Source organism: Anser cygnoides, chromosome 17 (genome assembly GCF_040182565.1).
Source record: "Anser cygnoides isolate HZ-2024a breed goose chromosome 17, Taihu_goose_T2T_genome, whole genome shotgun sequence".
Lineage (NCBI taxonomy): Eukaryota > Metazoa > Chordata > Aves > Anseriformes > Anatidae > Anser > Anser cygnoides.
Window position 1 is genome coordinate 13,831,721 of NC_089889.1, and position 26,070 is coordinate 13,857,790.

The window sequence follows — 26,070 nt, forward strand, 5'->3', positions numbered from 1 at the left end:
GACAAGCGCGGCCCAGGCGGGGCAGAGCGCCCCCCCCCCCCCCCCCCCGGCGGGCAGTCCTCCCGAGGGGGCGTGGCCTCGGGCGGTTGAGCGGGCGTGGCTTGCGCGTTGTGGGCGTGGTTTGCGCGGCCAGTGGGCGTGGCCTGGGCGCTGTGGGCGTGGCCTGGGCGCTGTGGGCGTGGCCTCGGTCCCGCCGGCGCGCCGGCGCTGCTTTGGTAGCGGGGAGCCCAGGCACGGAGAGCGGCAATGAAACGTTTAATTGGTCCCGCCGCGCAGCCCCTCATTTGCACGTCATTAGCGGTAATTAACAGCAGCTGCCCCGCCTCCGCAGCCCCCCCCCCCCCCCCCCCAGCCCCCCACCGGACCCGGGGGCTGCCCCAGCCCCGGGGCTGGGCACAGGACGGGGCCGGGGGTGCAGGATTCAGCCCCCCGCGGCCCCCCCCCCGCCCCCGGTCCGGTCACTGCAGCGGGGAGATCTTCAGCGGGATCATGATCCGCGACTCCATCGTCCGGATGAGCGGGACTGCAAAACGCAGCAGCGGGGTCACGGCGCGCTGCGGGCGGCTACGGGGCCGCCCCCCCACCCCCCCGGCCCCACACGCTCACCCGTGTAGTACACGTTCTCGTCCCAGCCCCGCTTCCGCCACGCCGCGTTCCTCGTCTCCTCGCGGGACTGCAGGTCCTTGTAGGCTGCCGGCAGGGGAAGGTTCGCGTCTGAGCCCGCTGCGGCCCCGCAGCGCGCGGGGTTTCGGGTGCCGCGGGGGGCAGGGCGGCGAGAGGCTTACCCCAGAGGTGGTGCACGACGTACAGCTCCCCGATCTGGGAGAAGAAGCCGCCCACGGCCTCCTGGTTCTCCTGCCGGTACTTAATGGCCCGAGCCCTGGCAAAGGGGGCAGGAACGCAGAGGGGGGGGTTGCACAAGGTCCCCCCCGTGTCCCTGCACTGAGGACGGCCGACGCTTTGTCCGTGCCCCACTTCCAGGGACGAGGAGGCAGCCGCTTACCAGTTGTTGCCCCACTCAATCATGGTCCCTGGCTGGAAACAGAGGAAAAACCCCGCCGGGTGAGCGGCCAGATCCCAAGCACCACCCGCTCCCTCCGCTCCCCACGACCGGAGCGGAATCCCCGGGGCTCAGCAGCCCCCCAAGCCCCCGCAGAGCCAGCCCCCACTGGGGGAGCTCTGGGATTTCCCAGCCGGGTCCCAGAGGCGAGCCCAGGAGGCGCCCAAACCCCGCGGAGGCGCCGCGCCCCCACCTTGAGCTTGTAGGTCCTGAGCTCGTAGATGTTGGGCCCCGGGCGGGGCAGGGGCTCGTTCCAGAAGCTGAACTCGAGCAGCAGCTGGTTCCTGCGCGACAGCAGCATGCGGCTGCGCTCCTTGCGGAAGTCCAGGTACTCCTGGGGACAGCCAGAGCCGGGGGAGCTGCTGCAAGCGGGGGTACCCCGGGGTGGGGGGGGAGGGCCGCGGGAGGGCGGCGCGCTGCCGGCTCGAGCGGTACCTTGTTCTGCTTCAGCTTGTTCATGCAGTCCATGAGGGCCGGGTACCCGCCCGAGAAGCGCCAGAGGTGCACTGGGATGGGACCGCCGAGGTGTGGGCTGGGGGAAAGGCACCGGGCGCCCCGCAGAGCCCCCCCCCCCAGCCACCAGGGCTCACCCCGCGTCCTCTCCCTGCCCGGCACCGGGGTCAGGGCTAGGAGGGGGGTGACGGGGGAGCCCCTGGGGGCCGCTGGGTGCCCCCATCGGGGGCCCTGCCTTCACTGTCTCTTCGTGCAGGAGCCTGGCGCTCACCTGCCTGGTCCTGCTCGCCGTACCACGTGTTCCAGTTCCCGACCAGGTCACAGGGGTAATCGGCGTCCAAGTGCAGCTTGGGCAGCACCTCCTCTCTGCGCGGGGCACAGGGGGCGGTTGGGGGGCGGCCGTCTTCCTGGGACACCCCCCCCCCCAAAATGAGAAAGGGGGAGGCTGGGGGCTGGGTGGGCAGCAGCTGCGTCTCTCCCAGCGAGAAGGGGGCTGAGTTTCTTACCCCTGAGTGCTCCTGGCACCCCCAATTGCCCTCCCAGCCCAGCACGAGGGGGGTCTCCCTCCATCTCAGCCCCCCCCAGACCCCACTGGGACACCGGGCAGCCCCCCCCAGCGCACGGCAGGGCAGCAGCGGGGGCTCACGTCAGGCTGTTGTAGGCATCCAGGCATTCTGGCTTCACGTTGTGAACTGCGGGGGAAAGACGGCGAGAGGCTCTGTCGCCTGCCGCAGCAGGGATCGAGGCGGAAACGGGACGGACAGGTGGGCTACAGGGGTGCGTTCCCCCCGCCTGCCTGCGGGGCACTCACACTGGATCTTGTAGAGGTTGCTGGTCTCCTTCTTGGACAGGAGGTTGGAGTGGGCGTCCTTGCGGGGGTCCACCTTGTGCACGAACAGGGAGCGGAACCAGCTGCCCTCGCTGTCCCGCAAGTACGCCCTGCGGGGGGGGGTGGAACACCGGGGAATGACCGCTGCAGCCTGGTGCGGGGGCACAGCGGGAGGCGGAAGCGGCGCGGACCCTCCCCAGCCCTGCTCTGGGACCCCTTTTTCCCCCCCCCATCCACCCCAAGGCGCCCCCCCGGGAGGGGGCTCGTTCGTCTCCTAGGGCCCACGCCGAGGGGCTGCGGCGCAGCACAGAGCACACGGAGGCAGCGCGGCAGGGCCGGACCTTTGCCCTGGTAATGTATTAACGGCGCGGGCCGGGGTCAACGGCCCCGTACACACGGGGGGGAGGCCGGGGTGACACCAAACCCTCCCCCCCAACCCTCTTGGCAAGGCCGCGGCTGGGGGGGGTGGGGGGGAGAAAGGAAGGGGTGGGGGGGAGAGGGGATGCTGGGGAGGGCTGGGGGCTTGGGGGGCGGCGGGGGCGTGGGGGGGGCTGGGGGCTGAGGGTCTGGGGGATGAGGGGGGGGCTGGGAAGGGGAAAAGGGCCGGGGGGGGGAGGTCTGGGCCTATGGGGGAGGGGCTGGGCCTGAGGGGAAGATGGGGCCTGGGGGGGGGATGAAGCCGGGGGGGGGTCCGGGGCCTGAGGGAGCGGCCGGGGCCTGAGGGAAGCTGGAGCCCGGGGGCTCCGCCGGGCCCCGGGGGCGCTGCCGGTGCCGTGCCGGTGCCGTGCCGGTGCCGGTGCCGCCCCCCCCCCCCGCTCACCGCGCCCCGCCGCCGCCCCCGCAGCACCGCAGCCCCCGCAGCGCCGCCGCCATCTTGCCGCGGCGGGGCCTGGCCGAGGGGCGCGGGGGGCGTGGTCGCCCGAGGCCACGCCCCCGTCCGGAAGCGGTGGGCGGGGCCCCGCGTTGGCCACGCCCCCCGCCGCCGCCGCCCTCAGAAGCTGGCCTGCAGCACCGTGATCCTGATTGGCCGCCGCGCCGCGCCGCCGGCCCCGCCCCCGCTGCCCACAAGGCTCTGCTCCCACGGCCAGCGCCAGGCCTCGCCGGCCGCCCGCAGCGCGGCCGCGCCTTCGGTGGGCGGCAGCCAATCAGAGGGGCCGCTCGCGGAGGGCGGCGCCCGATTGGCCGCGGGGCCTTCCCCCGCGGGCCCCCGCCCCCCGCCGGCCGAGGCGGGCGGCTGCCGCCGATTGGTCGCGGCGCCGGGAGGGCGGGGCTCCGGCGGGGGGCTGCGGGGCGGGGCCTCCGGAGGGGGGGGCGGCAGCGGGGGCGGGGCCGGGCTGGGGGCGGGGGGCGGGGTCAGAGCCCCCCCGGCACCTCAGGGCCTCCCCCCGCCCCCCCGTGTCCCCCTGTGCGCCCCCACGGCCCCCCAGATCTCTCCACGTCCCCCCCAAGGACCCCATATCCCCATATGTCCCCCCAAGGCCCTCCTCCTGTGTCCCCCCATATCCCCCTGTGTCCCCCCCAAGGCCTCCCATGTCCCCCCGGATCCCCCCATATCCCCCCATGTCCCCCTGTTTGCCCCCAAGGCCCCCCCAAACCCCACCACATCCTCCCCAAGGACCCCACATCCCCCCATGTGCCCCCCCATGCCCCCCCATGTCCCTCCATATCCCCCCATGTCCCCCAAGGCCCCCCCATGTGTCCCCCCATATCCCCCTGTGTGCCCCCAAGGCCTCCCATACCCCCCCAATATCCCCCCCACCCATGTGTCCCCCCATGTCCCCCCATATCCCTCCGTGTCCCCCCATGTCCCAATAAGGCCCCCCCAACCTCCCATTTGTCCCCCTATATCCCCCCGTATCCCCCCGTGTACCCCTGCGTGCCCCCAAGGCCCCCAAAATCTCGTCATGTCCCCCCCATGTCCCCCCCATGTCCCTCCATATCCCCCCATGTCCCCCCAAGGCCCCCCCATGTGTCCCCCCATACCCCCCCATGTGCCCCCTAGGCCTCCCATACCCCCCCATACCCTCCCAATATCCCCCCCACCCATGTGTCCCCCCGTGTCCCCCCATGTCCCAATAAGGCCCCCCCAACCTTCCATTTGTCCCCCTATATCCCCCCGTATCCCCCCGTGTACCCCTGCGTGCCCCCAAGGCCCCCAAAATCTCGTCATGTCCCCCCCGTGTGCCCCCCCATGTCCCCCCCATGTCCCCCCATGTCCCCCCAAGGCCCCCCCACATGTCCCCCCATATACCCGTGTCCCCCCAAGGCCTCCCATACCCCCCATACCCCCCCAATACCCCCCCAAACCTCCCCCATACCCCCCCAAATCCCCCCCAATATTCCCCCCATGCCCCCCCCATACCCCCCCGTGTCCCCCCCCCCCCGGTTTGGGGGCTCACCCCCCCAGGGGCGCGGCGCAGCGCCGCAGGGCGCACACCCAGGCGCTCAGCTCCGCGGGGCTCTCGGCCCCCAGCACGTAGGGCCGCATCCCGGGGTGCTCCGCCTGCAGGGGGGGGGAAACATGGGGGGGGGGCCATGTGTGTGCCCCCCCCCCCAGCCACGGCACCCCCAGATCCCTGCGAGGAGCCAGGGCTTGGGGGCCCCATTCCACGGGGCTGGGGTCACCCCGTTCCCAGGGGTTTGGGGTCGCCGTTCCCAAGGGTTTGGGGGTCCCCCTGCCTGGGGAGGGGGGGGGGGACAGGGGTCGGGGTGCCCCCCCCCGGACTGACCGTGAAGAGGAAGCGGGGGGCGCTGGCGGCGGGGCCCAGGACGCGGATCCGGTAGCTGGGCAGGGGGAGCCCCCCCCGAACCCGCTGCTCGCTGCTGTCTGGGGGCAACGGGGGGGGGAGGGCTTCAGGGGGGGGGCAGCCCCAAGGACCCCCCCCCCGCCAAACCTTCCCCCCCAAAAAAAACCCCCAGCCCCACTGTAGGGACCTTGGGACCCCCCCACTGTGCTCAGCCCCCCCAAGAGACCCCTGGGCCATCCCCCAGGGCCCCCCCCCACACACACTCCGGGCCCCCCCGGTGCCCCCCCCGGTGCCCCCCCCTCACCCCGGTAGTAGTAGAGGCAGAGATCGACCAGCACGAACCAGCGCCGCTTCCAGAGCCGCAGCCCCGAGCTGTCCTGGGGGGCACGGCGGGGGGGGGGGCTGAGCCAGCACCCCCAAAAAACAACCCCCCCCCCAGTACGCTCCAGACTTTCCCCTAAAACCCTTCTGATCCCCCAAACCCCGTAACCCCCCCCCCCCAATCCAGGCCCCCAAATCCAGCCCCCTCCAAACCCCATACCCCCCCCAAAATCCAACCCCCCCCCCCGACCCCTTCAAACCCCATAAACCCCCCAGCAGCCTCAGCACCCCCCAGATCCCCCCGGTGCCCCCAGACCCTCCCCGTGAAACCCTTCTGATCCCCCAAACCCCATAAACCCCCTACACCCCCCCAAACCCCATAGCCCTCCCTCAAAATCCAACCCCCCCAGACCCTCCCCCCAAAACCCTTCTGATCCCCCAAACCCATAAACCCCCAAAATCCAACCCCCCCGACCCCTCCAAACCCCATAACCCCCCCAGCAGCCTCAGCAGCCCCCCAGCACCCCCAGACCCTCCCCTGAAACCCTTCTCATCCCCCAAACCCCATAACCCCCCGGAATCCGACCCCTCCCAGCCCCCCAAACCCCATAACCCGCCCCAAAATCCCCCCCCCCCCACCTGCTTGTGCAGCCAGCCCCTCATGGCTGGGGGGGCGCGGGGGTCCCTGCGCATCGCCTGCCCCCCCTTCCCAAAGGCGTGCACCCTCGGCACGGGGCGGCAGGGCTGGGGACGGGGCTTCACCAGGGCCCCGTCCCCCTGTGCCCCTCCCCCAAACACCCCCCTCGTCTCACCTTGTCCCCCACAGCCCCCCTCAATCCCCGGGGTCCCCCTTCCCAGGTCCCCTTTGGGACCCCCCCACACCCCCCAGCCCTAAGCCCCCCCCATAGCTCCCCATGCCCCCCAGTGCCCCCCCCATAACTCCCCAAGCCCCCCTGCCCCTCCTCATACCCCCTTGAGCTCCCCCTGCCCCCCCATATCTCCCCCTGCCCCCCCATAAATCCCCCTGCTCCCCATAGCTCCCCCTGCCCCCCCCAGCTCCCCCAGCCCCCCCATATCTCCCCCAGCCCCCCCATATCTCCCCCTGCCCCCCCATAGCTCCCCCTGCCCCCCATAAATCCCCCTGCCCCCCCATAGCTCCCCCTGCCCCCCCATAGCTCCCCCCGCCCCCCATAAATCCCCCTGCCCCCCCATATCTCCCCCTGCCCCCCATAGCTTCCCCATAAATCCCACCCCATTTCCCCAGCCCCCCCGTGCCCACCTGGGTGCCGGGGTGCCGGGGGGGGGGGGGCCGTGTCGCGGCTGGCCATGGGGTCCCAGCGGGGGCGGCTGGGGGGGGGCACCGTGAATGGCCCCATTCAGCCCCCGCCGCCCCGCGCACAGAGGCCCCGTTCTGCGGCGTGCGGGGGCGCTGGGCCGGGGGGGCCGGGAAGGGGGGGCCGGGGGGCTCCTCGCCCGCCGCTGGTCCCATCCTGCCCGGCTCCGTCCCCTTGTCCCGGTCCCGGTCCCGTCCCGTTACCCAGTGCCAGTCCCGGTTCTGATCCCAGTCCCACCCCATTGTCCCAGTTCCAGTCCCAGTCCCGCCCCATTATCCCAGTGCCAGTCCCGGTTCTGATCCCAGTCCCACCCCATTATCCCAGTTCCAGTCCCAGTCCCACCCCATTATCCCAGTTCCAGTCCCGGTCCCACCCCGTTATCCCCCCGCCGGTTCTGGTCCCATCCCATTACCCGTGCCCTCAGTCCCCACCCCGCTATCGGTGCTGGTCCCAGTCCCGACCCGTTATCCCCGCACCGATCCCAGTGCCCCAGTCCCACCCCATTACCCCGTTACCCCAGCCCCAGCCCCATCCCGCTCCATTTTCCCAGTGCCGCTCCCGGTCCCACGACCCCAGCCCCAATCCCAGTCCCGTACCGTTATCCTGGAGCCGGTCCCGGTCCCGTTATCCCGGTGCTGGTCCCGGTCCCGTTATCCCGTCCCTGCGGTCGCAGCCCGGCTGTGACCCTGCGGGGGGCTGGCACGGGGCAGCGCCCGCCCCCATCCCAACCCCGCGGTGACACCGCGGACGGGGACGGCCACCGAGCAGTGGGGCACCCCGGGGACGTCCCACGGCGGCGTCACGGGCGGCCACGGGAACGCGGCACCCCGAAGTATCGTGGGCGTCTGAAGCATCGGGAACGTCCCACAAGAACAGGGACATCCTACAACATGGACATCTTACAACATGGACATCCTACAACATGGACATCCTACAACGACACGGACATCCCACAAGAACAAGGACATCCTACAACAACAGGGACATCCTACAACAACAGGGACATCCCACAGCATCACGGGCATCCCCCAGGAACGTGGACATCCCATGGCAGCACGGACATCCCACAACATCATGGGCATCCCACAAGAACAGGGACATCCCACAGAAATACGGACATCCTACAACGACACGGACATCCCACAAGAACAAGGACGTCCCCCAGGAACATGGACATCCCATAACAACTCGGACATCCTATAACATCATGGACACCCCACCCCATGGAAACCCCATGGCATCGCGGCCATCCCACAACAACACGGACGCCCCACACCACCGTGGCCATCCCACAACAACGCGGCCATCCCGCAGCGCGTCCACCCCGAGCAGCGGGACGGGACCAGTGGCCACCCATGGGTGCTGCGGCCCCGGGGTCACCGCTGGCACCCCGACACCTCCGCTGTGGGGGGATCCCCAGGGGGAATGGGGCCGGGCTGGGGAACGGGGCCAGGGCGCTGCGGGAGGGCCCCGAGGTGGCCCCGGGCCAGCCCCACGCCCCGGTGGCTTTGGGATCGGGGCCGGGGATCCCGCTGAGGGGGGGCTGCCTGGGCACCCGGGGGGCCGGGCCTGGTGGAGGCTGCCCGGGGAGACTGTGGAGCTGGGGGCACCCCGGGGGCACCCCATGACCCCACAGACACCCCACGCATGCCCCAAAGATGTTCTGTTGACACCCTGTGGACACCTCATGACCCCACAGATGCCCCAAGAACACCCCACAGACACACTGTGGGTACCCCACGGACACCCCATGACCCCACAGACACCCCACAGACACCCTGCGGGCACCCCACAGACACCCTGTGACCCCACACATTCCCTACAGACATCCCACACATGCCCTATGGGCACCCCACGGGCACCCCACGACCCCAAGGACACCCTATGGGCACCCCACGGACACCTCATGACCCCACAGACACCCAGTGGGCACTCCATGGACACCCCACGACCCCCCCCACGCCCTATGGGCACCCCATAACCCCCCACAAACCCCATAGGCGCCCCCCCCGTCCCCCATAGACACCCCACAGACCCCCTATGGGTGCCCCATGGGCACCCCATAGCCCCCCTCACCCCATAACCCCCCACAAACCCCATAGCCCTCCTACCCCCCCCCATCCCCCATAGCCCCCCCCAGACCCCCTATAGCGCCCCACGGACACCCCATAACCCCACACAAGCCCCATAGCCCCCCCCAGACCCCCCATAACCCCCTCCCGGGTCCTAGTGCCCGCCCCCCCCACCACGCATGCGCCCCACGCATGACGTCACTCCGCGCCCCTCTCTCCTCCTTCCGCCAGGCGGCGCCGCACCCTCCTCCTCCCTCCACTAAGCCCCGCCCCACCCCCTCCCTCCTCCCTTGACCGACAGCCTCTTCCCCCAATCACCACTCCTTTCTCCCCTCTCCCCGCTTCCCATTGGCCAGAGCGCCCGTCGACCCCGAGGGCGGGGGGCGGGACGAGGGCGCGGCGGACCAATGGCGTGGCGGCGCCGTGAAGCTCGGCGCGGCCGGGAGCCGCCGCCATGGCGCTGCCCCCGCGGCGCTGAGCGGCCCCGGGCCCGTCCCCCCCCCGGCCCTTCTCGGCCCCCCCCGGGCCCCCCCGAGCCATGGCCGGGGCCATCGCGTCCCGCATGAGCTTCAGCTCGCTCAAGCGCAAGCAGCCCAAGACCTTCACGGTGCGCGTCGGCACCATGGACGCCGAGATGGAGTTCAGCTGCGAGGTGGGGGGGCTGGGGGCTGCGGGGGGGCTGGGGGGGGCCTGGGGGCTGAGGGGGTGTTGGGGGGGCTGAGGTGGCCGGGGGGGTATTGGGGGGCTGAGGGGGTGTGGGGGGAATATGGGGGGCTGAGGGGCTCGGGGGAGGCTGAGGGGCTCTGGGGGGGCCTGAGGGGGGCCAGAGGGTGGGGGGGGTATGGGGGGGCCTGGGGGGGCTGAGGGGGCCTGGGGGGGCTGAGGGGGCCTGGGGGGGCTGAGGGGGTATGGGGGGGTTGGGAGAATATGGAGGGGCTGAGGGGGTGTGGGGGGACGTGAGGTGGCTGGAGGGGTATGGGGGGATTGAGGGGGTATGGGGGGTTGGGGGAGGCTTAGGGGATCTGGGGGGGCTGGGGGGGGGCTGAGGTGGGCGGGGGGCGGCTGAGGGTGGGATATGGGGGGTCTGAGGGGCCTGGGGGCTGCCCCCCCCCAGTGCTCTGCCCCCATCACAGGGGGATGTGGGGCTGTCAGAGCGGGTCCAGAGGGGGCCACGGAGATGATCGGAGCCCCCCTCCCGTGGAGAAGGGGGGGCCGAGGGGTTGGGGGAGGTGTTGGGGGGCTGAAAGGGGCTGGGGGGGCAGGAGGCTGGGGGCTGAGGGGGTCCGAGGGGGGCTGGGGGTCCAGAGGGGGCCACGGAGGTGATCAGAGGCTGGAGCCCCCCCTCCCGTGGAAAGGCTGAGGGCTGGGGGTGTTCAGCCCGAGGAGGAGGAGGCTCCGGGGGGGGCCTGGTTGCGGCCTTTCAGTACCTGAAGCCCAGAGCGGCTGCGGATGCCCCGTCCTGGAGGTGCTCAGGGCCGGGCTGGATGGGGCCCTGGGCGACCTGGTGCGGTGCTGGCAGCCCTGCCGTGGCCGGGGGCTGGAACCGGGGGGGCTTCGAGGTCCCCCCCAGCCCGAGGCAGTCTGCAGTTCCCAGGGCGCGGGCAGCGCGGCTCGGCCCCGGCTCAGCACCCGTCACCGCGGGGTGCAGGGCTGAGCCCCGGGGCTGTGCCCCGGCCGTCCCTGCGTGCAGGTGTCCTGCTGCGTGCAGGGCTTGTGCTCTGGCCTTCGCACCTCTTGTATCTGCTTCTGCTGCTTCTTGTTTCCTATTTTTTTCACGGCCCCCTGGTAGTTCTCGAATGTCCCCCCCTTGGTGGTTGCCGTCAAGCCCCAGGGGCCTCATTTGCGGTCGTGTTTGCAGCTCCGGAGGGATGGCACATGCGAAGCGTCGCGTGTGTTGAAGCGCTAACCCTTAACAAAAAAAAAAAAGAAGCCAGGCTCGTTCTGACCCAAACCTTGACGCAATTCCAGCGCCCGCGAGCCAGCGGGCACTTCTCCTGCTAACCCTTCTTCCTGCTGCGGCACGCTGCCAGCCCCGAGCGCCGCGAGCCTCTCCCGGGGCTCCGGGGCTCGTCAGGACGCCGGGGGGGCCGCGGCCTCCCGGCTCTGCTCTCCCCCTTCCCCTGGCCGTGGCGGAAGGGAAGCGGCTCTGAGCGGGGCACTCGCTGCGTGCCGGGCTCGGGCTGTTCCTGCAGGGTAACGCGGCGCTGCCGGGTCGGACCGGGAGGCTCAGCGCGTGCCGCGAAGCTGCAGCATCTCTGCCGAGCGCCGATTGTGGTGCTCAGGAACTCCTTCTCGTGACTAAACTTTACCGGGGCAGCCGGTCTGCGGGGAGTGAACACCGCTGCCTATTTTTCCCCCCCCAAACTTTACTCCAGAGCTCTCGAGGCGCTCGGTGCTTCCCCAGGTCAGACCGCACGGGGCGGAGGTGACCCAGGAGCCCCCAGGACCGTGGGGTCGGGGAGCGGCGCCGCCGGCGTGCCGTAAGCTCCCTCGGGGCTCGGAGCACCCGAACGGGCGGCTCCTGCCCGCTGCTCGGAGGGGCGCCAGTGAAACCGCAGAGAGCTCCGCTCACGGCGCTGCCTCCGGTCGCGGGATCCCCGGAGGGTTTGGGTGGTGGGGGACCTTAAAGCCGGCCTCGTTCCAGCCCCTGCCCAACCCTCTCGGGTGCTGCGGCGCCTCTTCCGCCTCCTGACCAAGTCGGTGCCCCCTCTTCTTTGGTCAGTGCTCCCTGTGGGAGTTCCCAGCCGGCTGTCCCAAGAGAGTAAGTCTGTTGGTCTCTCTGAGTTGAGACCAAATCTAAAATAATTCATGGAAAGGGAATCTTACTCTTTGTGACAGTGCGATGAGGCTTATGGTCACGGGTGGGTCTCGCTCTAAAGATCTGTATTTTTTTGGGGGGGAAATCTGAGAGGCGCGAAGTCGGCGTCTCCCTTTTTGTTCCCTCGGCTGAGGCTGTTCAAGCGCGGTCCCCGGTTAACTGGCGGCACCTTGGGGAGGCGCGCGCGTTTCCCTGGCCCTCGAAGCCCCGCTGCAGAGCCAGTCCCCGGCCGCCCCGCGTTCCCCAGAGCCCCTCCGACAGCTCCTGCGCCTGGGGAGCGGGGGCCTGGCAGAAGAACGCCGTTCTCGGGCAGATCGCCCCGCGGCACGCCCCGCGTACCTCTGCCGTGCCCCCTGGGGAAGTTGTTCCTGGCAGCGGCAGGAGGCAGGTGAAGGGGAGGGAGCCGTGGCGGTGCCTCGCGTCGGTGAGCTGGGCGGCTCACCCCCGGCTCTCGCTCAATATCCGCGCCCCGGTGGCGCTGGGGACGCCTTCGGCTCTGCTCCCGCAGCAGGGCGATGGGGGGGGGAGCTGCTGGGGGCACGTTGGCTTCGTCGCCTCTTCTTCCACGAGCTGCCGGAGCGATGGCAGAGCCTCTCCGGCCTCGTTTCTGCGGGGCTCCCGTGCCCACGTCGTCTTCTCGGGGCCGTGGTCGTGGCTGGGCTCCTGGCTCCCCGGCGTCGGAGCCGCAGCACCTTCCCCGGAGGGCACGGTCCTTCCCCGTCCCTTGCCGTGGTGCCCGGACCTGAGGCTCCTGCAGGCAGGAGGCAGCAGCGTCCCCGGCCTTAACCTCGGTCAGCGGCAGCTCCCATGCTCCTGGGGAGAAACGAACGGGGAGAGCTTCACTTGGACCTGGAGAAACAGCAGGGCGAGACCCTGCGTGAGCGGGCGAGACCCCCTTTGAGCCGCGCTTGGCCCAGCGGCAGCCTTTCTGTTACGGCCGCGGGGATTTCCGTGGCCGAGCCGACCAAGCTCGTCCCTGGGCCCAGCGGCACGCCGAGGTTTGGTGTTGAACCTCTGCGGTCTCGGGTGAGAGCCGGCGCAGCACGTCGGGCAGCGATCGGAGCCCTCCCCGGCCGCTGCCCCCAGATAGAAGGGCAGGGGGAGGAAGCGGGATGAAGTTTGTGCCCTTCCCAAATCCCTCGGGGGGGTTTCGCCCGGGTGGCTCCATGCCGCCGAGCGTCTGCAGGTGGGGGGCATTACGGGCAGAGCGCCTCGCTCCCTGGGGCACGAGCTCGGGTTTTGCTGCGACACAGTGCCCCTCCTGTCGGCTCTCGGGTTCGGGCGGGCGGTGCCTTTTGACACCAGAGGTACCTGAGGAAGGAACGGCCTCGGGAGCGCTCTCCCGGAGGCTGGGGGGCGGCGCTGCCCGATGTCCCGGCTGGAGGAGCCCCCCGCAGCGCCGCCTCCGCCTCGGCCAGCCCCGAGGAGCGTGCCCGTGCCCGGCTGCGCCATCTGCGTGGCTACGCCTGGGCGCCTCTGTTGGCCTCCCCGGCGCTTAACGGAAATAGATTTTAATTAAAAGCTCGTTACCGGGTTGTCGGGAGGCATTAGTAAATAAAAACAACTTTGACGGCCCTGTCTTGTGGAAGTGGCGACTGCGAGTGTTTGACATCTGCTTGGGTAAAATAACAGAGCAATATCGACCGTTGGATTCCCCGTTTGCTCCAAAGGGGCTTCAAACCCAAATAAATGGCGCTCCGGGGGCGCTCCCCTTATCGCTGGGGGTCCAGGAGGAGAAAAGTAGCGGCTGCGGCCTCCAGGCTGCCTCGCTTGGGGTTGGGAGCCATGGGGGGGGGCTCGGCAGCGTGTCCGCGTGTCCCTTCAGGCCGGTGGCACGGACCGAGCGGCCCGTGCTGGGACAGCACAGGCACGGCCGCGTCCTGCCCCCTCCGCAGCTGGGGCAGAGCTGCTGGGGCCCTGCGGGCCTCGGGGGGCTGCCACGGAGCTTTTTGGGGGCAGAGGGAGCTTGGGATCGGCGCGGTGCGTGGCCCCGAGGGGATGCTCCTGCCCTGCGCCTCCGCCTGGTGCCTGTCACACCAAGTTGTCCTGCTTCAGCGCGGGCACAGGGCAGGATCCGGAGCTGCCAGGCCGCCTGCACGGCCCTCGGCAGCACCTCCTGGCGCCCGCAAGGGGGGCTTTTGTTCTCTTTTAGGGCCAGGAGATGCGGCGGTTAATGCTACGGGGCCGAGCAGACGCGGGCGAGGAGGGCTGAAGGTCCTCCAGGTCCGTAAAGCATGCTCGGAGCTCGGCTCTCCGAGGCTGGCGCCTGATCGCTGCTTGAGGTGCCGAGGTGCGGGAGGAAGCCGTGTACGCCACACCGAGCGGGGCTGCTCTTCCCGTTCCCCATTTAACGGGGGCGACTCGGCGCGGCCGGGAGGCGTCTGCGCGCCGTGCCCCAGCACTGCTAAGCGCGTCTTCCTGCCCGAACGCCCGCGTGCGGGGACACGGCGCCGGCGTAACGGCAGCAGCCCCCGACCCCCCTGCAGGGCCGCACCCCCAAACCCGTGCGCCTGCAGAAGCGGGAAAGCCGCGGTCTGGATGCGGCTGCCCTGCTCCGTCTGAAACCTCGACGTAACCTCCCCCTCCAAGGGACGGCCGGGAGGAGATTTGCTGCCGTCCGAAGCCTCCTGCGCCAGGCTCGGGGCTCGTTCCGGGCACCGGCGGCGAGCTCAGCGTGTGAAACGAAGGTCTCATAATTACAGCGCTGCGACACCCGCTCCTCCCGGCGCGTTCGACCTCGAGGCGCTGCCCGTGCCCCACAGGGATCGCAGAGAGGCTGCGGCGAGGCGGCCCGGGGCGCTGCTTTTCGGGGGGTGGCGTCGGCCCTCGTCCCTTCGGCACGCGTGGGCACCCCGCGAGGGGGAAGAGCGGCGAGGCGCTCGTTCCGTGGCACGCAGCTCAACCGGCTTTGCCCACAAGGCGGCAGTGGGAGACAGCGGGAGCGGCGCTGGGCCCCGCGTTAATGTCGGTGCTGCCCAGGTGGCACCGAGCTGGGGTGGCGCTGACAGGAGAGCGTGGCCCAGAGCCCCTCGCCCCGGGGCTTTGGAGTAACGGCCACGTGTCTCGGCCCAGCGACCGCTTCCGCCGTGCGGACGGAGCACCGAAGCGGCTTTGGCGTATTCGATTCGCCTGCTTTACGGCCCTCCTCGCCTTCCTGCCTGCCCGCGCCTCCTGCTTGTATGGACAAACTCCAGCAGCGAGGTGGCTGCCGCCGCGAGCTTCTTCGAAGGGCACGGCCTCTGGGCACGACACTCGGAGCTTCTCTCCGCTCCGAGCCGCTGTTACCGCCAGCGTTTTCAGCACGAAGCGCGGTTTGCCCCGATCGAAACGCGCTCGGAGGGAACCGAGCCGCGGTTGTTTTCCCAGGCGCTCCTCTCCTCGTACCTGCGCGGGGTCGGTAGCTCTGGGCGAGCGCCGTCGATGCGTCGGTCGTTTCGCTCCTGTTTCGCTCCTGGTTTTCGGGAGCGGGTCGTGCCCTCGTCTGTCCGACCCCGTTGCTGCTCCTGGAGGTGGGATGGGGGCTCCTGAGGCTGGAGGCGGACCCCTTAAAGCTACTGAAGGGCGGTTCAGAAGGATACGCGGATGCTTATTTTTTCTTTTTGTGCTGAGAGCAGACTGCCCGCGGGGGTGCGTGGTTCAAAAGGGGCCTGAACCTCTGCTTGCTGCCAGTGGGTCGCTGGAGGAAGAGGCAGAGGGACCTCACGGTGTCGTTTGGGCGGGGGAGACGTTTCGGTTTCCCAGTCAAAAAAAAAAAGAGTGGATTCGGTGGAGTGGAAACAGTTCTGAAGGCCATCTTTATAACTCTGCTTCCCCTTCCTGTTCCTGCAGGTGAAGTGGAAAGGGAAGGACTTGTTTGACTTAGTGTGCAGGACGCTGGGGCTCCGAGAAACCTGGTTCTTCGGACTGCAGTACACCATCAAGGACACCGTGGCTTGGCTCAAAATGGACAAGAAGGTCGGACCCAAATTCCCTTGAGAGGTTGTGTGGGGTGGCAGAAGGGGATTTGCTTTCCCCTTTCTCTGAATACTCGGCTGTTACACGCGATCCAGAAGTGAAAGGGGAGGAGTGTGTTTAAATCCCAGAGCCGTGAGATCCGTAAGCCCAAACGGGCAGAGCTGGCAGAGATTCCTCACCCCGTCTCCTTCGGGGCAGGGGAAGCCTCAGCCCGTGCAGATGGGCTCTGCTTGAGGCATTTTGGGGACAGCCGTGCCGGGACGCTGGGCTTCAGGAGGTCCAAAACGTGAATGCAGCCTTATGGCCTCCCCTAGCCTGTGCCCCTGAGCATCAAACCCTTCAGCAGAAGAGCGAGGCTGCACCTGGGTTTCTTTTGTTGTCGAATGTACCGAGGGCTGGGGAGGAGGAGGGAGTGCAGAGGAGGTGGGGGTGAGGAGGGGAACGCTCCCCAAACCTGCGAGCCTCTGGGCTGCCCGGCAGTTGGAGGAGCGATGGATGCGGCTCCGTTTGCGTCCGGACGAGGTTGCGCTAGAGCAGGCGGCGGCTGTGCCTGAGGGAGCTCTTGGTGCCTCTCGTGCCCTGCCAAGGCTTTAAGCTGACACGGATCCGAACCGGACAGCGCCAGCGAAACAGGAAGGTGGCGAGGAGCAGGCGTGAAATACGGGGCGAGGCGGTGAGGGCACCGACCTGAAGGCCTGCTGGTGGCGCGGCAGGACGCAGCAGCGCCCGCGGGGCTCGGGAGGCACTGTGCTCGCAGCGGGTCGGGCTCAGCTGCCGCTGGCTCATTTCGCATGCTCTTTGTTTTCTCGCGTCGGTCTGAGCGTCAGGAATGTTTGTTTGTTTTCCTTTTTTAACTCTGCTTTCTGACCTATGTAGGTTGTTTTATCCCTCCTAGACGTCTGAAGTGCTTGACAAAGACGTGTTGATCTTAGCAGAAAGTAGTGGTGTGCCAGCCGCTGGAGCTAGGGCACGGAAGCAGCTAGAAGGAGTAGCTGAACGGCTCTTGTATCCCGCAGGTTCTGGATCACGATGTGCCGACAGAGGAGCCTGTCACCTTTCACTTCCTAGCCAAATTTTACCCTGAGAATGCAGAGGAGGAGCTGGTCCAGGAAATCACACAGCACTTGTTCTTCCTGCAGGTGAGCGCGCTGCTTTCCAGCCTTGGGGGTGGAAGGAGCCAGGATGAGCCAGAAAGTTCTCAGAAAGTTGGTCAGCAAAATGTTGGCTCCTCGTCATTACGCTCACGCCCCCCCCAAGTGCAGTTGTCCTCAACAGCAGAAGTTCCTTAAAATAGGTCAGAGATGGATGGAGCAGTCGCAGGTGCCCAGACGCGCAGGAACCTGGCCGTCAGGAATGATTAGGTGGTTTGTAACCTCGGTGTGTGGGAGCTAAGGAAGATGAATCCGTCAGCTGCGGGCACGCATGACACACAGAGCCTCGGCGCCTGCCTCTCTGCAGGGCGCGGGTATCAGTTGTGCTGAGAGCTGGCGATCGCCTTCCGAAGCGATCGCGTTGTTGTGGGGAGCTGGGGAATTTCTTCCTCAAGCACAGAATGCAGACAGCCCCTTTGGTGTTCCGGCTGGACGAGGTTTGCCTCTTCACAAATCAGCCGTCAAATAACTGGAGCAGAACATCCCAGCAGCACACCTCCGTCAGGAGCTGGGGGCAGGAGGAGAAGGGGAAACCTGGCTGTCCCACCCGCACCTGCAGCTCGGGCTCTTGTGCCGAGCGTTTGGAAACTGTGGCTGACAGTTCTTTAGGCTTTTTTTTTTCTTTTTTATTTAAAGTACTCCACGAAAGGTGGTGTCCTGATAAATCAGCTCGGGTGATGTTGTAGCAGTGCTGCGCGGCGCTGGTAATGAAGTGCTTCTATCGCAGAAGCTTTCCTTTTCAGACAAGATCAATTTTCCGAAGCTGTTTCCTATAAAGGGTTGTGTGAAACAGATCTGAGGGCGGGAGTGTTCCAGGCAGGAGAACGGTCCCGGTCAGATCCCTGGGTACTTGCTGGGATGTCTCAGCTGCTCCCTGGCTGTTAATTTGAAGTTGCTCTGCCCCAAAGTCGGAGCAGCCTGGGTTCAGCTGCTGTTGGAAACATTGCTTTAGACGTCAGGGTGCCCTGTCCTTTGTGCCGGGCCCAAACGTGAGCTCACCGGCTCCTTGGTGCTCCTCCCAGTTCCCAAATTTGTCTTTGTTCTTCAGAGCTAGAGGACTTGAAACGCAAAGTGCTGCTGTTAATTTCCAAAGTCTGTCTTGTGCTCTGGCGTCTCCTTCGGGCTATTTTTAAATGTCCGATTTGCCACGGGTTTCAGGCTTGATAAGGAAAAACGCTTTTGGCATCTTTGAAAAGAAGAAAACGAGAGGAAAAGCAGTTAAAGCTGCATTTTAAAAATGCAGACTGGGACTTTTCTGCCAGGATTTCTGATGACAGGAGAGGAGCCTGTGTTCCTGTGCTGTGTGTGAGCAGCAGGGACACGCACAGGCTTGGAAACTCCGCTCTGTGTCTGAATGCAGGAGAATCTTCTCTGTGATTATGTTGGAAGTGACTTTGGGGATGCAAAACCTGCCGTACCTTCAGATTGGTATTGCTGCATCTCTGTGACGATCCGTTCAGGTCTCCTGGCGAAACAGCACTTTTTTAGTAGGAAAATTAAGTGTGCAAAAACATAAAACGCCGCACGCGACGGGTGTAATTTTTTAACGCACAGAAGCCGGGAAACGTAAAGCAGTGGCTTTTGGGAGCTGCACGTTGGCTCTCCCGGGAGCGCGCTCAGGAGCTGCCCGCTGCTAAAAGCAGCGCCCCAGGGGCGACCTGCAGCTCTCCTTGCTCTCGGTGGGACTGGAGCCAGTTGGCCTCCAGCACAAACGAGCGCCGACTCCCAACGAGGCCTGAATATCCCGGAGCAAAACCTTTGTGTGCTCAGGGACTGAGCTGCAAACTTTTTTTTTTTTTTTTTTAATCTGGTGTTGTGTATAGATGTCACACCAACCCCGAGCTTATGCCTGAGAAGGTTTTATCTCCGCACCTACACGCGAGCTCTTTTCTCCCTCTGCCTTTCGCAGTGGGTTACAGGTTCTGTCATTTTCCACGTATAAATTTAGTTCTCCTCGCAAACCTGTCTGAAAAAGGTGGCCTGTGAAAGCCTGAGCCCTTCCCTCCAGAGACACCAGCCGCTTCCTGGGCCTGAATAGTAACTGGCGTTAGGCAAGTTGTTGACTGTGGGGTTGACAGCCCTGGTTAAAACGAACCGCAGCCATCTGCTGCGACAGTCGCGCTTTGCACCGCTTCGCTGAACGTGTGTTCCGTGTCCTTTATTTCCGGGGGCAGGTGAAGAAGCAGATTTTGGACGAGAAGATCTACTGTCCTCCCGAAGCTTCGGTCCTGCTGGCCTCCTACGCCGTCCAAGCCAAGGTAGGCACGGTACGAGGGGTTCCCAGGGGCGTGCTGGCGTGGCTCCCGGGAGCCAGGCGCTCTGCGACGTACCTGCTTCCCGAGGCAGGGGGAGTTATTAAAAATTCACAAGCGACGGGACTACACTGGCAACTGCCTTCTCAGCGCTGCTGCTTTTTGGCTGCCTTTGGACGTTGGACAGGTTTTGTTTTCTCTTTCCAGGGCTCTTTAGCAAGCACTCAGCCTCTGGGCTGCAGGGCCCGCTTGAGCGTGGGTTGCTGCTGGAGCAGGTGAATTCCCAGAGCCCCATATTTTTTTGAATCTCCTCCCTGCTTTTGCTGTTGTAGCCAGCAGCAAACCAGCAATGGGACCGACAGCTCCATGGCTCGTCCTCGTGAGAACGGCTTCATTTTGAGCGCTGCAGTTTGCCCCGTAAATGTTGTTGCAGTGGTAGAGGTCTCTCCCTGATTCCTCCCTTTGTCTGAGGTTTGATCATGGATGTTTGGCCTCGCTAGGCAGAGGGAAAACTCAACGGTCATTAAGTTCCCCCTGTCCCATGGCTGAATTCTACTTTTAGACCCAGAGTCAGTGTTTTGCCAAGGATTTGTTTAAAAGAGCCCTGTTCTCTAGTCTGGAGCGTGCAGCAGCCAGGAGCAGAGGGAGCAGCCCCGGGTTTGGAGGTGCGGACACCTTGCTGGAGAGACGTCGTTTATCCCCGTAATGTCACATGAACTTCATTGAGTTTTGCGGCTAATCTCCAGCTTGTGTGCAAAGATAATGTCGTTGGAAAGGAAGAGGAGTTGCTGGAGTCCGATGGCAGGCCAGCCCCATTATCACCACGGCTTCGTGGGCATAGTCAGCAACTTGTGGGTGCTCTTCAGGGAGAGGTTTTGGCTTGCAGAGCCACAGCCGGGTGTCTGTGCCCAGGTCTGGCCCCTCTGCCCGTCCCCGAGGAGCAGCAGGGCAGCTCTGATCCGTAAGACCTCCCTCGCTGGCCGTGCAGGACAGGGGATTTGGCTCTGTCGCCTGAAGAGGGCCTGATCCAGGCTGGGTGCAAGTCGTCTGATCGTGAGCCCTGTCCTCAGTGGTGGCTCTTCCTGGGTTTCCTGGTAATTAATATTCCTCATAACCCGTCGGTCCGTGCCCAGTTTGTCTGAACCCAGCGCTGGGTGGTGTGCAGCAGTACTGCGTTTGAATGCTTGGATTCGCTAAAAAAAAAAGATGCTTTCTTCTCATAGAGTATTGATGAAAACATATTTTGTTAGAGAGACTGATTGGCCAGGGAAAAAGAGTAGCTTTAAAAACCGTTTCTATCCGTATGAAACACCCACCACTCTTACCAGGGTAAGCGCTCGCTTGGCTTTTTCTCCTTTGACCTGCCGAGCTGAGGATCCCAGGGCACGACACGTCCCCTTGCCAGAATGAATAAACCGCTGGGTAAATGGTGAGGAGGTGGACGGGGATCAGGGCACGTCTCCTCGTCTTGCAGATCCTGATTCTGCAGAGGTTGGGAGAAGGTGGAAGAGGGGTGCCTTTTCTTGTCTTAGCTAACGCGCCTTTCACGTCTGCTGTGGACGTGGCTTTTCCTTGCTGTCCCGCTTGTAACCAGGTCGGGGCAGGGCTTTCCCCTTCTGCTTTTTTCCAGGGAAGGTGGAAGCGGAAAGCGTGTCCTCGGTTCCGAGCTGCAAAGAAAGGTGTTGCGAGTCCCCTCCTTCCCGTTAAATAGGGTAACGGTGTCCTTTCTGGACAAGAAAGCAGCCACTGAGCCCAGTAATTTCTCTAACGACGTGCTGATTTGCATGGTTAGGGGCATGGCAGCCTGACAAAGCGTCAGCATGGCTGCATCTGGTGTAGCTGGTATTTTGACAGCCAGGTTTGCACCGCTGCTCAGCCACCTACCTGAAATAACTGAGCAAGCAGGCGGGCCGTAAAAGTAAAAAGCTTATTTATTTCTATATCCTTGTGTTCGTTTGGGGAATTACTACGTGTTTTCCCCTCTAGACCTGCCATCAAGCCACCCACACCGCTTTCAGATGTTGGAGGTGGTTCGGGTTTCAAGTAGCGGTGAAAGACCTGGCTCTGTTGAATAACGCGTCCTTGCACAAAATGCCAACAGCTGGAAGGTTTTTCCGTTTCTTGCCCCTCAGATGCCCCTCAAATCTCTGCCCTGCTGCTCCCAGTACTTCAGATCTTGCAGCGCTTCAGCACTAGCACCAGGGTCTCGGAATTGTTTTGTCCCCCAAACAAACAGTGTTCGGTGTTACGGGCTGGCAGCTGAACGTGCCCGTGTTTGTAGAGGCCAGCAGAAGCCAGGGGTATGAATGATGCAAAGGCGACTTCCATGTGTAACCATGAATATTAATCGTGTCGTGCAATTAACAGGAATTCAAATTCCATGACAGTTTGGAAGTAATTATTTAATTGAAAGGTCTTTAGAAGTGTGTTTGCTGAATCATTTGAGCCAACATATACTGCAATACTTAAGCCATTTGTTCATTTTTCAGTTGTGAATAATTAATGTCCTCATCCAGGCTCCCTCTCGGTACAGATATTCCTTTGGGACATGGCAATATTTTTCACCGTATGAAAATCACATAATCCATACTTAGGTTTGGATCTCCATAGCAGATCACAACAAAAAATAGTCGCATTAATCCTATTTGCTCTTATTTTCATCCCCTAGAAATGATTTATTTCCCACCTCTCCAAGGTTATCGGAGTTGCTAGTTCTGTATTTTTATTGCTGTTCCCTCTTGCCGTGGGTCCAAGGGACGTGCACCCGCAATGTGCTGCTGTCTGAGAAGCTCTGAGCTGGGGGACAGACGATTGCCACTGCTCAGCACCCTCCTGAATGAAATCCAGGGCGTTTTTGGTGGATTAATTGGAGCCTGAGTCAGTGTCGGCTGTGGCGTGCTTCTTCTGCGTCTGCATTGGCTCCAAATCGATATTTGCGCCTTTAATCCCCGCTCGCCGCGTGTGAAGCATCCTTTGCTGGGCTGCGGGCTGCTGGTGCTGAGCTCGGGGTCTGCTGCGCGACACGGTGCTCCTGGCGTTGAAAGGGGACCGGCGCGGGACGGGTCCTGGCTTCCTGCGGGAGCACCGTGCCTGCCTCGGTCTCGTTTTCAAAATCGCCCCCGTTTTGTGCTGCGGGAGGGCTGGGAGGGAAGGAGGGCCGTTCCCTTGCGGAACGGGTGACTTGAGGGAGTGTTGCCGCGTCTCGTGCAGTCGGTAGTGTCGCTGCAGAAGTCCCGTTTGCCGGGCGAATGGCAATCGCCGCGTTTCCTCTGCGTGCCTCACATCTGTCATCCTCTTTGCTTCAACTTGCTGGGTTATTTGAGGTGCTGCTTTCTGGCTGTTCCCTGCCCTCTTGTGCTGTAGAGGAGGTAGATTCATTTTTACATGCACTGCAGGGCCACTCGGCTTTTGAGTCTGTAAATAGGCACTTTTATTCCTCAGTCACTTGATATGCTGCTCAAAAAGATGTAAATCTAAACAAATACTAGTAATTGCTGCCTGCACTTACCGGATCTGATTTGGATTGCGCGGCCCAGTCGAGCAGCAGCCCCTCTGGCAGGAAAGCTGACACCTGCCCGAGAGGAGCCTGCAGTTGTCTGTCCGACTCCCGTCGTATTTTTTTAACGTTTGTTCATTAGGAGGGTGAACAGCAGCAGAGGAAACGCCGTCTGCCTCACCTGAACTCCTGGTACCGATCAGCCTTTGGGGACAGGTCTTTGTCCGTGTCTTGATTCCCTGTCCCGCTGCTGGAGGGAAGGCGGGGACCTCCCGGTGTAGTCCTAAAGTAAAAAAAAACCACAAGGAAACCTTGAAGAAACCAGCCTGCAGAGGGAATCTTTCCCTGCGATGGAAGAAGTGTTTGCGGGGTCGTGGTGGGCGTCAGCTGGCGGTGGGAGGTTTTGTGCTGCATCCCCCTCTGTCTGCTGCACGAGTAAAAGAAGGGCAAAGAAAATCTGTTTATTAAACTTCCCGAGCAGCGTACGTTCGCAGCCCTAACGGGCCGTGACGCTGGAGGATGCAAGCGGGCTGCGTTCGCTGTGTCCCCTAGGGGTGGTTAGGTAAGGTGAGGAGTTCTGTTGGTAACGCCGGCACGATGTCTCTGCTTCTTTGCAGTACGGCGACTACGATCCCAACGTTCACAAGCGAGGCTTCCTGGCGCAGGAGGAGTTGCTTCCGAAGCGGGTAAGGAGCCCGACTGAGCAGAGGAGCGAATTTCAAAGCCCGTTAGCATCTGTGTAACGACGCAGAGAGGGGCTCCGAGGGGCTGCCTGCAGGGGAGCCCCCTGCTTTGGTTTTGCTGGACTTCCCTATCGAGGCAGACAACCCAAAAAGATCTACCGAGGGAGGAGAATGCAATATTTTTTCTGACATTTTAATAAAACCAGAAGCAAGTATTTTCCTTCCGGTGGTTTTCAGAGTTTCGTTCTGCCTGCATGAGGGTTAAGTGAACCTGGGGAGGCCGCGGGGCTGAGCGTGCCCTGCTGGGAGAAGAGGCAGGCGCCTGTCTGAGATCGGCCGGGGGGGCTCGGGCATGCTGCTGGAGGCCGGGGCGTTTCTGGCTTGTTTGCCGGCTAGGGAGACAGGGACAAGAGTGGCAGGGTGACCCGTGTCTCTGTCTCCCTGTGTATCTCAGGTAATAAACCTATACCAGATGACCCCAGAGATGTGGGAGGAGAGGATAACAGCCTGGTATGCAGAGCACAGAGGCAGAGCGAGGTGAGTGTGTGCTGGGGGGCCTGTGGGTCAGGATCCCTCGCCTGCAGAGTTTCGAGGCTTGGGCAGGGGATGGAAGAGCTCTGCTAACAGCAGGGTTGATCCCAGCAAGCCTCTGTCCCAGACCCACCAAAGGCAAAGAGCTTTCTTTGGTGGCTGTGGCTGCGCCCTGCTGGTCACTGGTGGGGTGAGAAGCACCTGCAAGGGGGCACAGAGGCCCTGGGCAAAGAGAAGAAATGGGGGTTCCCGCGCGGAAAGTCAGACTGACGAGATAGATGTATTGCTGCCACGGGTGGTAAAACGCTCTTTGTGGGAGATGTTCCTAAAGTAAGATGGATCAAAACCACAGGCCTCCCAACCCGAGATTTTCCCTTTTATGCTTAAGGGATTGGGAGGGGGACAAAGCAAGGCTTGAAGCGCTGCGTCTCGCTGGGCGGGCAGCAACAGCCGTTAAGATGCTGGCAAGCTGCCGGCTGGGATTTGCTGTTGGACTTTATTGATCCTGCTAGCAAAGACAGACTTGACCTGTGTGATAGAGACAGTCAAGGTTTTAAAGCATTGTGTGCGCTCAGGATCAGAAAGAGCAGCCATCTGGCTCCCTCTGATCGTGCAAACATCTGTAACTGGCCTTTTTTTTTTTTTGTCTGACAGAGACGAAGCAGAAATGGAGTATTTGAAGATAGCTCAGGACTTGGAGATGTATGGAGTGAACTATTTTGCAATTAGGGTGAGTGCAGGTTGGGGGTCATGTTTTCAAGGCGCGCAGGGTTCCTTGCTGGGGTAGCTCTTGTGTAGTCTTCATCTTCTGTGCTCCCGTGAGCCTGCGAGAGGCAGCAGATGTGGGAGATGGCTGCGGCGCGTTAACCAGAGTCACTGCTGCGGTGTGCTTTGCTGCCGGGGAGGCAAAAGCCCTTTTCATATGCAGTGCTGGGGGGTTGCTGCTCAGGGCTGGTTCGTGAAGCTAACAATGGCTTGGTTCGTGTCAGATCATCTCTGAGTTGAATAAAAGGGTTTTCTGCTCTTTCCTTTCCTCCCTTAGAATAAAAAGGGCACTGAACTGCTCCTTGGAGTTGACGCCTTGGGTCTTCACATCTATGACCCAGACAACAGGTTGACCCCCAAAATCTCCTTCCCATGGAATGAGATCCGGAACATCTCCTACAGCGATAAGGAGGTAAGGATCCATCTCCCCTCTTCTCGGGGAGCGGTACCTGTAAGAACACACAATTTAAAACGACTTCTCTTAGCTCTTTTGTCTGCTGCGCTTGCTGCCACCAGCTTAGCTGAGTGCAGCTCAGCTCCTCCAGCTGAAACTTTTATTCTCGGTCTTCCTGCAACTTTCCTGGAGTTGGGTGCCCAAGAGGTCAGTTGGGAACTATTCTCGTGGTTGTCTTTTAGACTACCTCCAAACCCACCGTGTAATTCTTTTGCAAACAGAATTGCTGCTGATGTGCTTAGCCCAAATCTCACAGTTCAGGGGTTGAAATCCCTTCTTTACTGTATACGTGCTCTTGAATTACGAGCTGTAGTGAGAGGTGTTCCTGGTGAGAAGAGCTCTTGTGTCCTGACATATCGTTACATCGTCTTGGGTTCTCAGGCGGCTGGGCTTGGCGTAACAGCTGGAATCTTTTTAGGAGGCTGAGTAATGTAAGCCCACTGTAAGACAGATATTTATTAAATCCAGACTGTAAATACAAATCTTCAGAATTGTTGGCCACCAAACCCAGTGGAGAATAGCAGGAAAATTGGCTGCGGACGGGAAACCGATCCACTCAATTTTTTCAATCTGCGACTCAAAGAAAACCAGCTGCCTTCATGGTAAGGAAGAAAATTAACTTTTTAATTAAAGTGTTTTCCAATCCAGACATGATATTGATCAGGGTAAAAGCTAAAGGTTTCTCATCGGCTGCATTTATTGCATGCCTTTTGAAGTTCTGGGGGAAAAGGCCATGCTGGATTTCCTTTCACTCGGTTTCCTGCTCAGAAACAAAGAGCTCCGTAACTTTGCAAAACAGCTCAGCTCTCAATGACTTCCAAAGACTTTTCTGCCCGTGGCAGAGCAGTGCGCTGGAAGCTGTCTGATCACGCGTTGCCTCAGAAATCTGGGGATCGAGGGCCCCGTTACTGGGCCTTGACACAAAACTGTAACAGATCTTTCTCCTGGGGAAAGAAACTGCCACCTTCTATCAGGGCAATAATCTGCCTAATAAGATGACCACAAGTGGAACTGACGTGATAGTAAACAGGCTTAATAGCTGGCTATGACAGCTACATTGACACGACAGAGGTATTTAATCTGTTGTAACAAAGATTGACTGTTTGCGTGGAACCGAAATTCCTCCTCCGGCGTATTTCTGCTGTGGCTT

The 26,070-nt window shown here is 63.2% G+C and overlaps 2 protein-coding genes across 12 annotated transcripts in view; one reads left to right on the plus strand and one right to left on the minus strand.

Annotated features, from left to right (window-relative positions):
• Positions 1-238: 238 nt before the first annotated feature.
• On the minus strand, positions 239-8,479 carry NIPSNAP1 (nipsnap homolog 1). Of its 7 annotated transcripts, none has more exons than XM_066978954.1 (16): positions 7,341-8,479; positions 6,690-6,757; positions 6,050-6,154; positions 5,394-5,466; positions 5,072-5,165; positions 4,780-4,845; positions 3,163-3,467; positions 2,325-2,452; positions 2,160-2,205; positions 1,785-1,879; positions 1,496-1,566; positions 1,254-1,394; positions 1,004-1,035; positions 786-880; positions 607-690; positions 239-523 (listed from the first exon to the last, which is right to left on the minus strand). In XM_066978954.1, exons 2-16 carry the CDS (start codon positions 6,736-6,738, stop codon positions 459-461), a joined length of 1,449 nt encoding a protein of 482 aa, XP_066835055.1. In that variant the 5' UTR covers positions 6,739-6,757; positions 7,341-8,479; the 3' UTR covers positions 239-458. The 7 variants fall into 7 exon arrangements, with proteins under 7 accessions (XP_066835055.1, XP_066835056.1, XP_066835059.1 ...); XM_066978955.1 differs by having other exon boundaries at positions 6,050-6,115; positions 7,341-8,472; XM_066978958.1 differs by lacking the exon at positions 6,050-6,154 and having other exon boundaries at positions 7,341-8,454.
• A 767-nt stretch (positions 8,480-9,246) lies between these two features.
• Positions 9,247-26,070, plus strand: part of NF2 (NF2, moesin-ezrin-radixin like (MERLIN) tumor suppressor) — a 40,742-nt gene continuing 23,918 nt past the window's right edge. For 2 of the 5 annotated variants that reach the window (XM_066978763.1, XM_066978760.1), the window contains exons 1-8: positions 9,247-9,468; positions 15,463-15,588; positions 16,605-16,727; positions 18,914-18,997; positions 23,105-23,173; positions 23,625-23,707; positions 24,356-24,431; positions 24,744-24,878. In XM_066978763.1, the coding sequence (XP_066834864.1) occupies positions 9,355-9,468; positions 15,463-15,588; positions 16,605-16,727; positions 18,914-18,997; positions 23,105-23,173; positions 23,625-23,707; positions 24,356-24,431; positions 24,744-24,878 (810 nt within the window). In that variant the 5' untranslated portion in view covers positions 9,247-9,354. The remainder of the gene's footprint in view (positions 9,469-15,462; positions 15,589-16,604; positions 16,728-18,913; positions 18,998-23,104; positions 23,174-23,624; positions 23,708-24,355; positions 24,432-24,743; positions 24,879-26,070) is intronic. The other 3 variants (XM_066978762.1, XM_066978759.1, XM_066978761.1) reach the window with 2 other exon arrangements.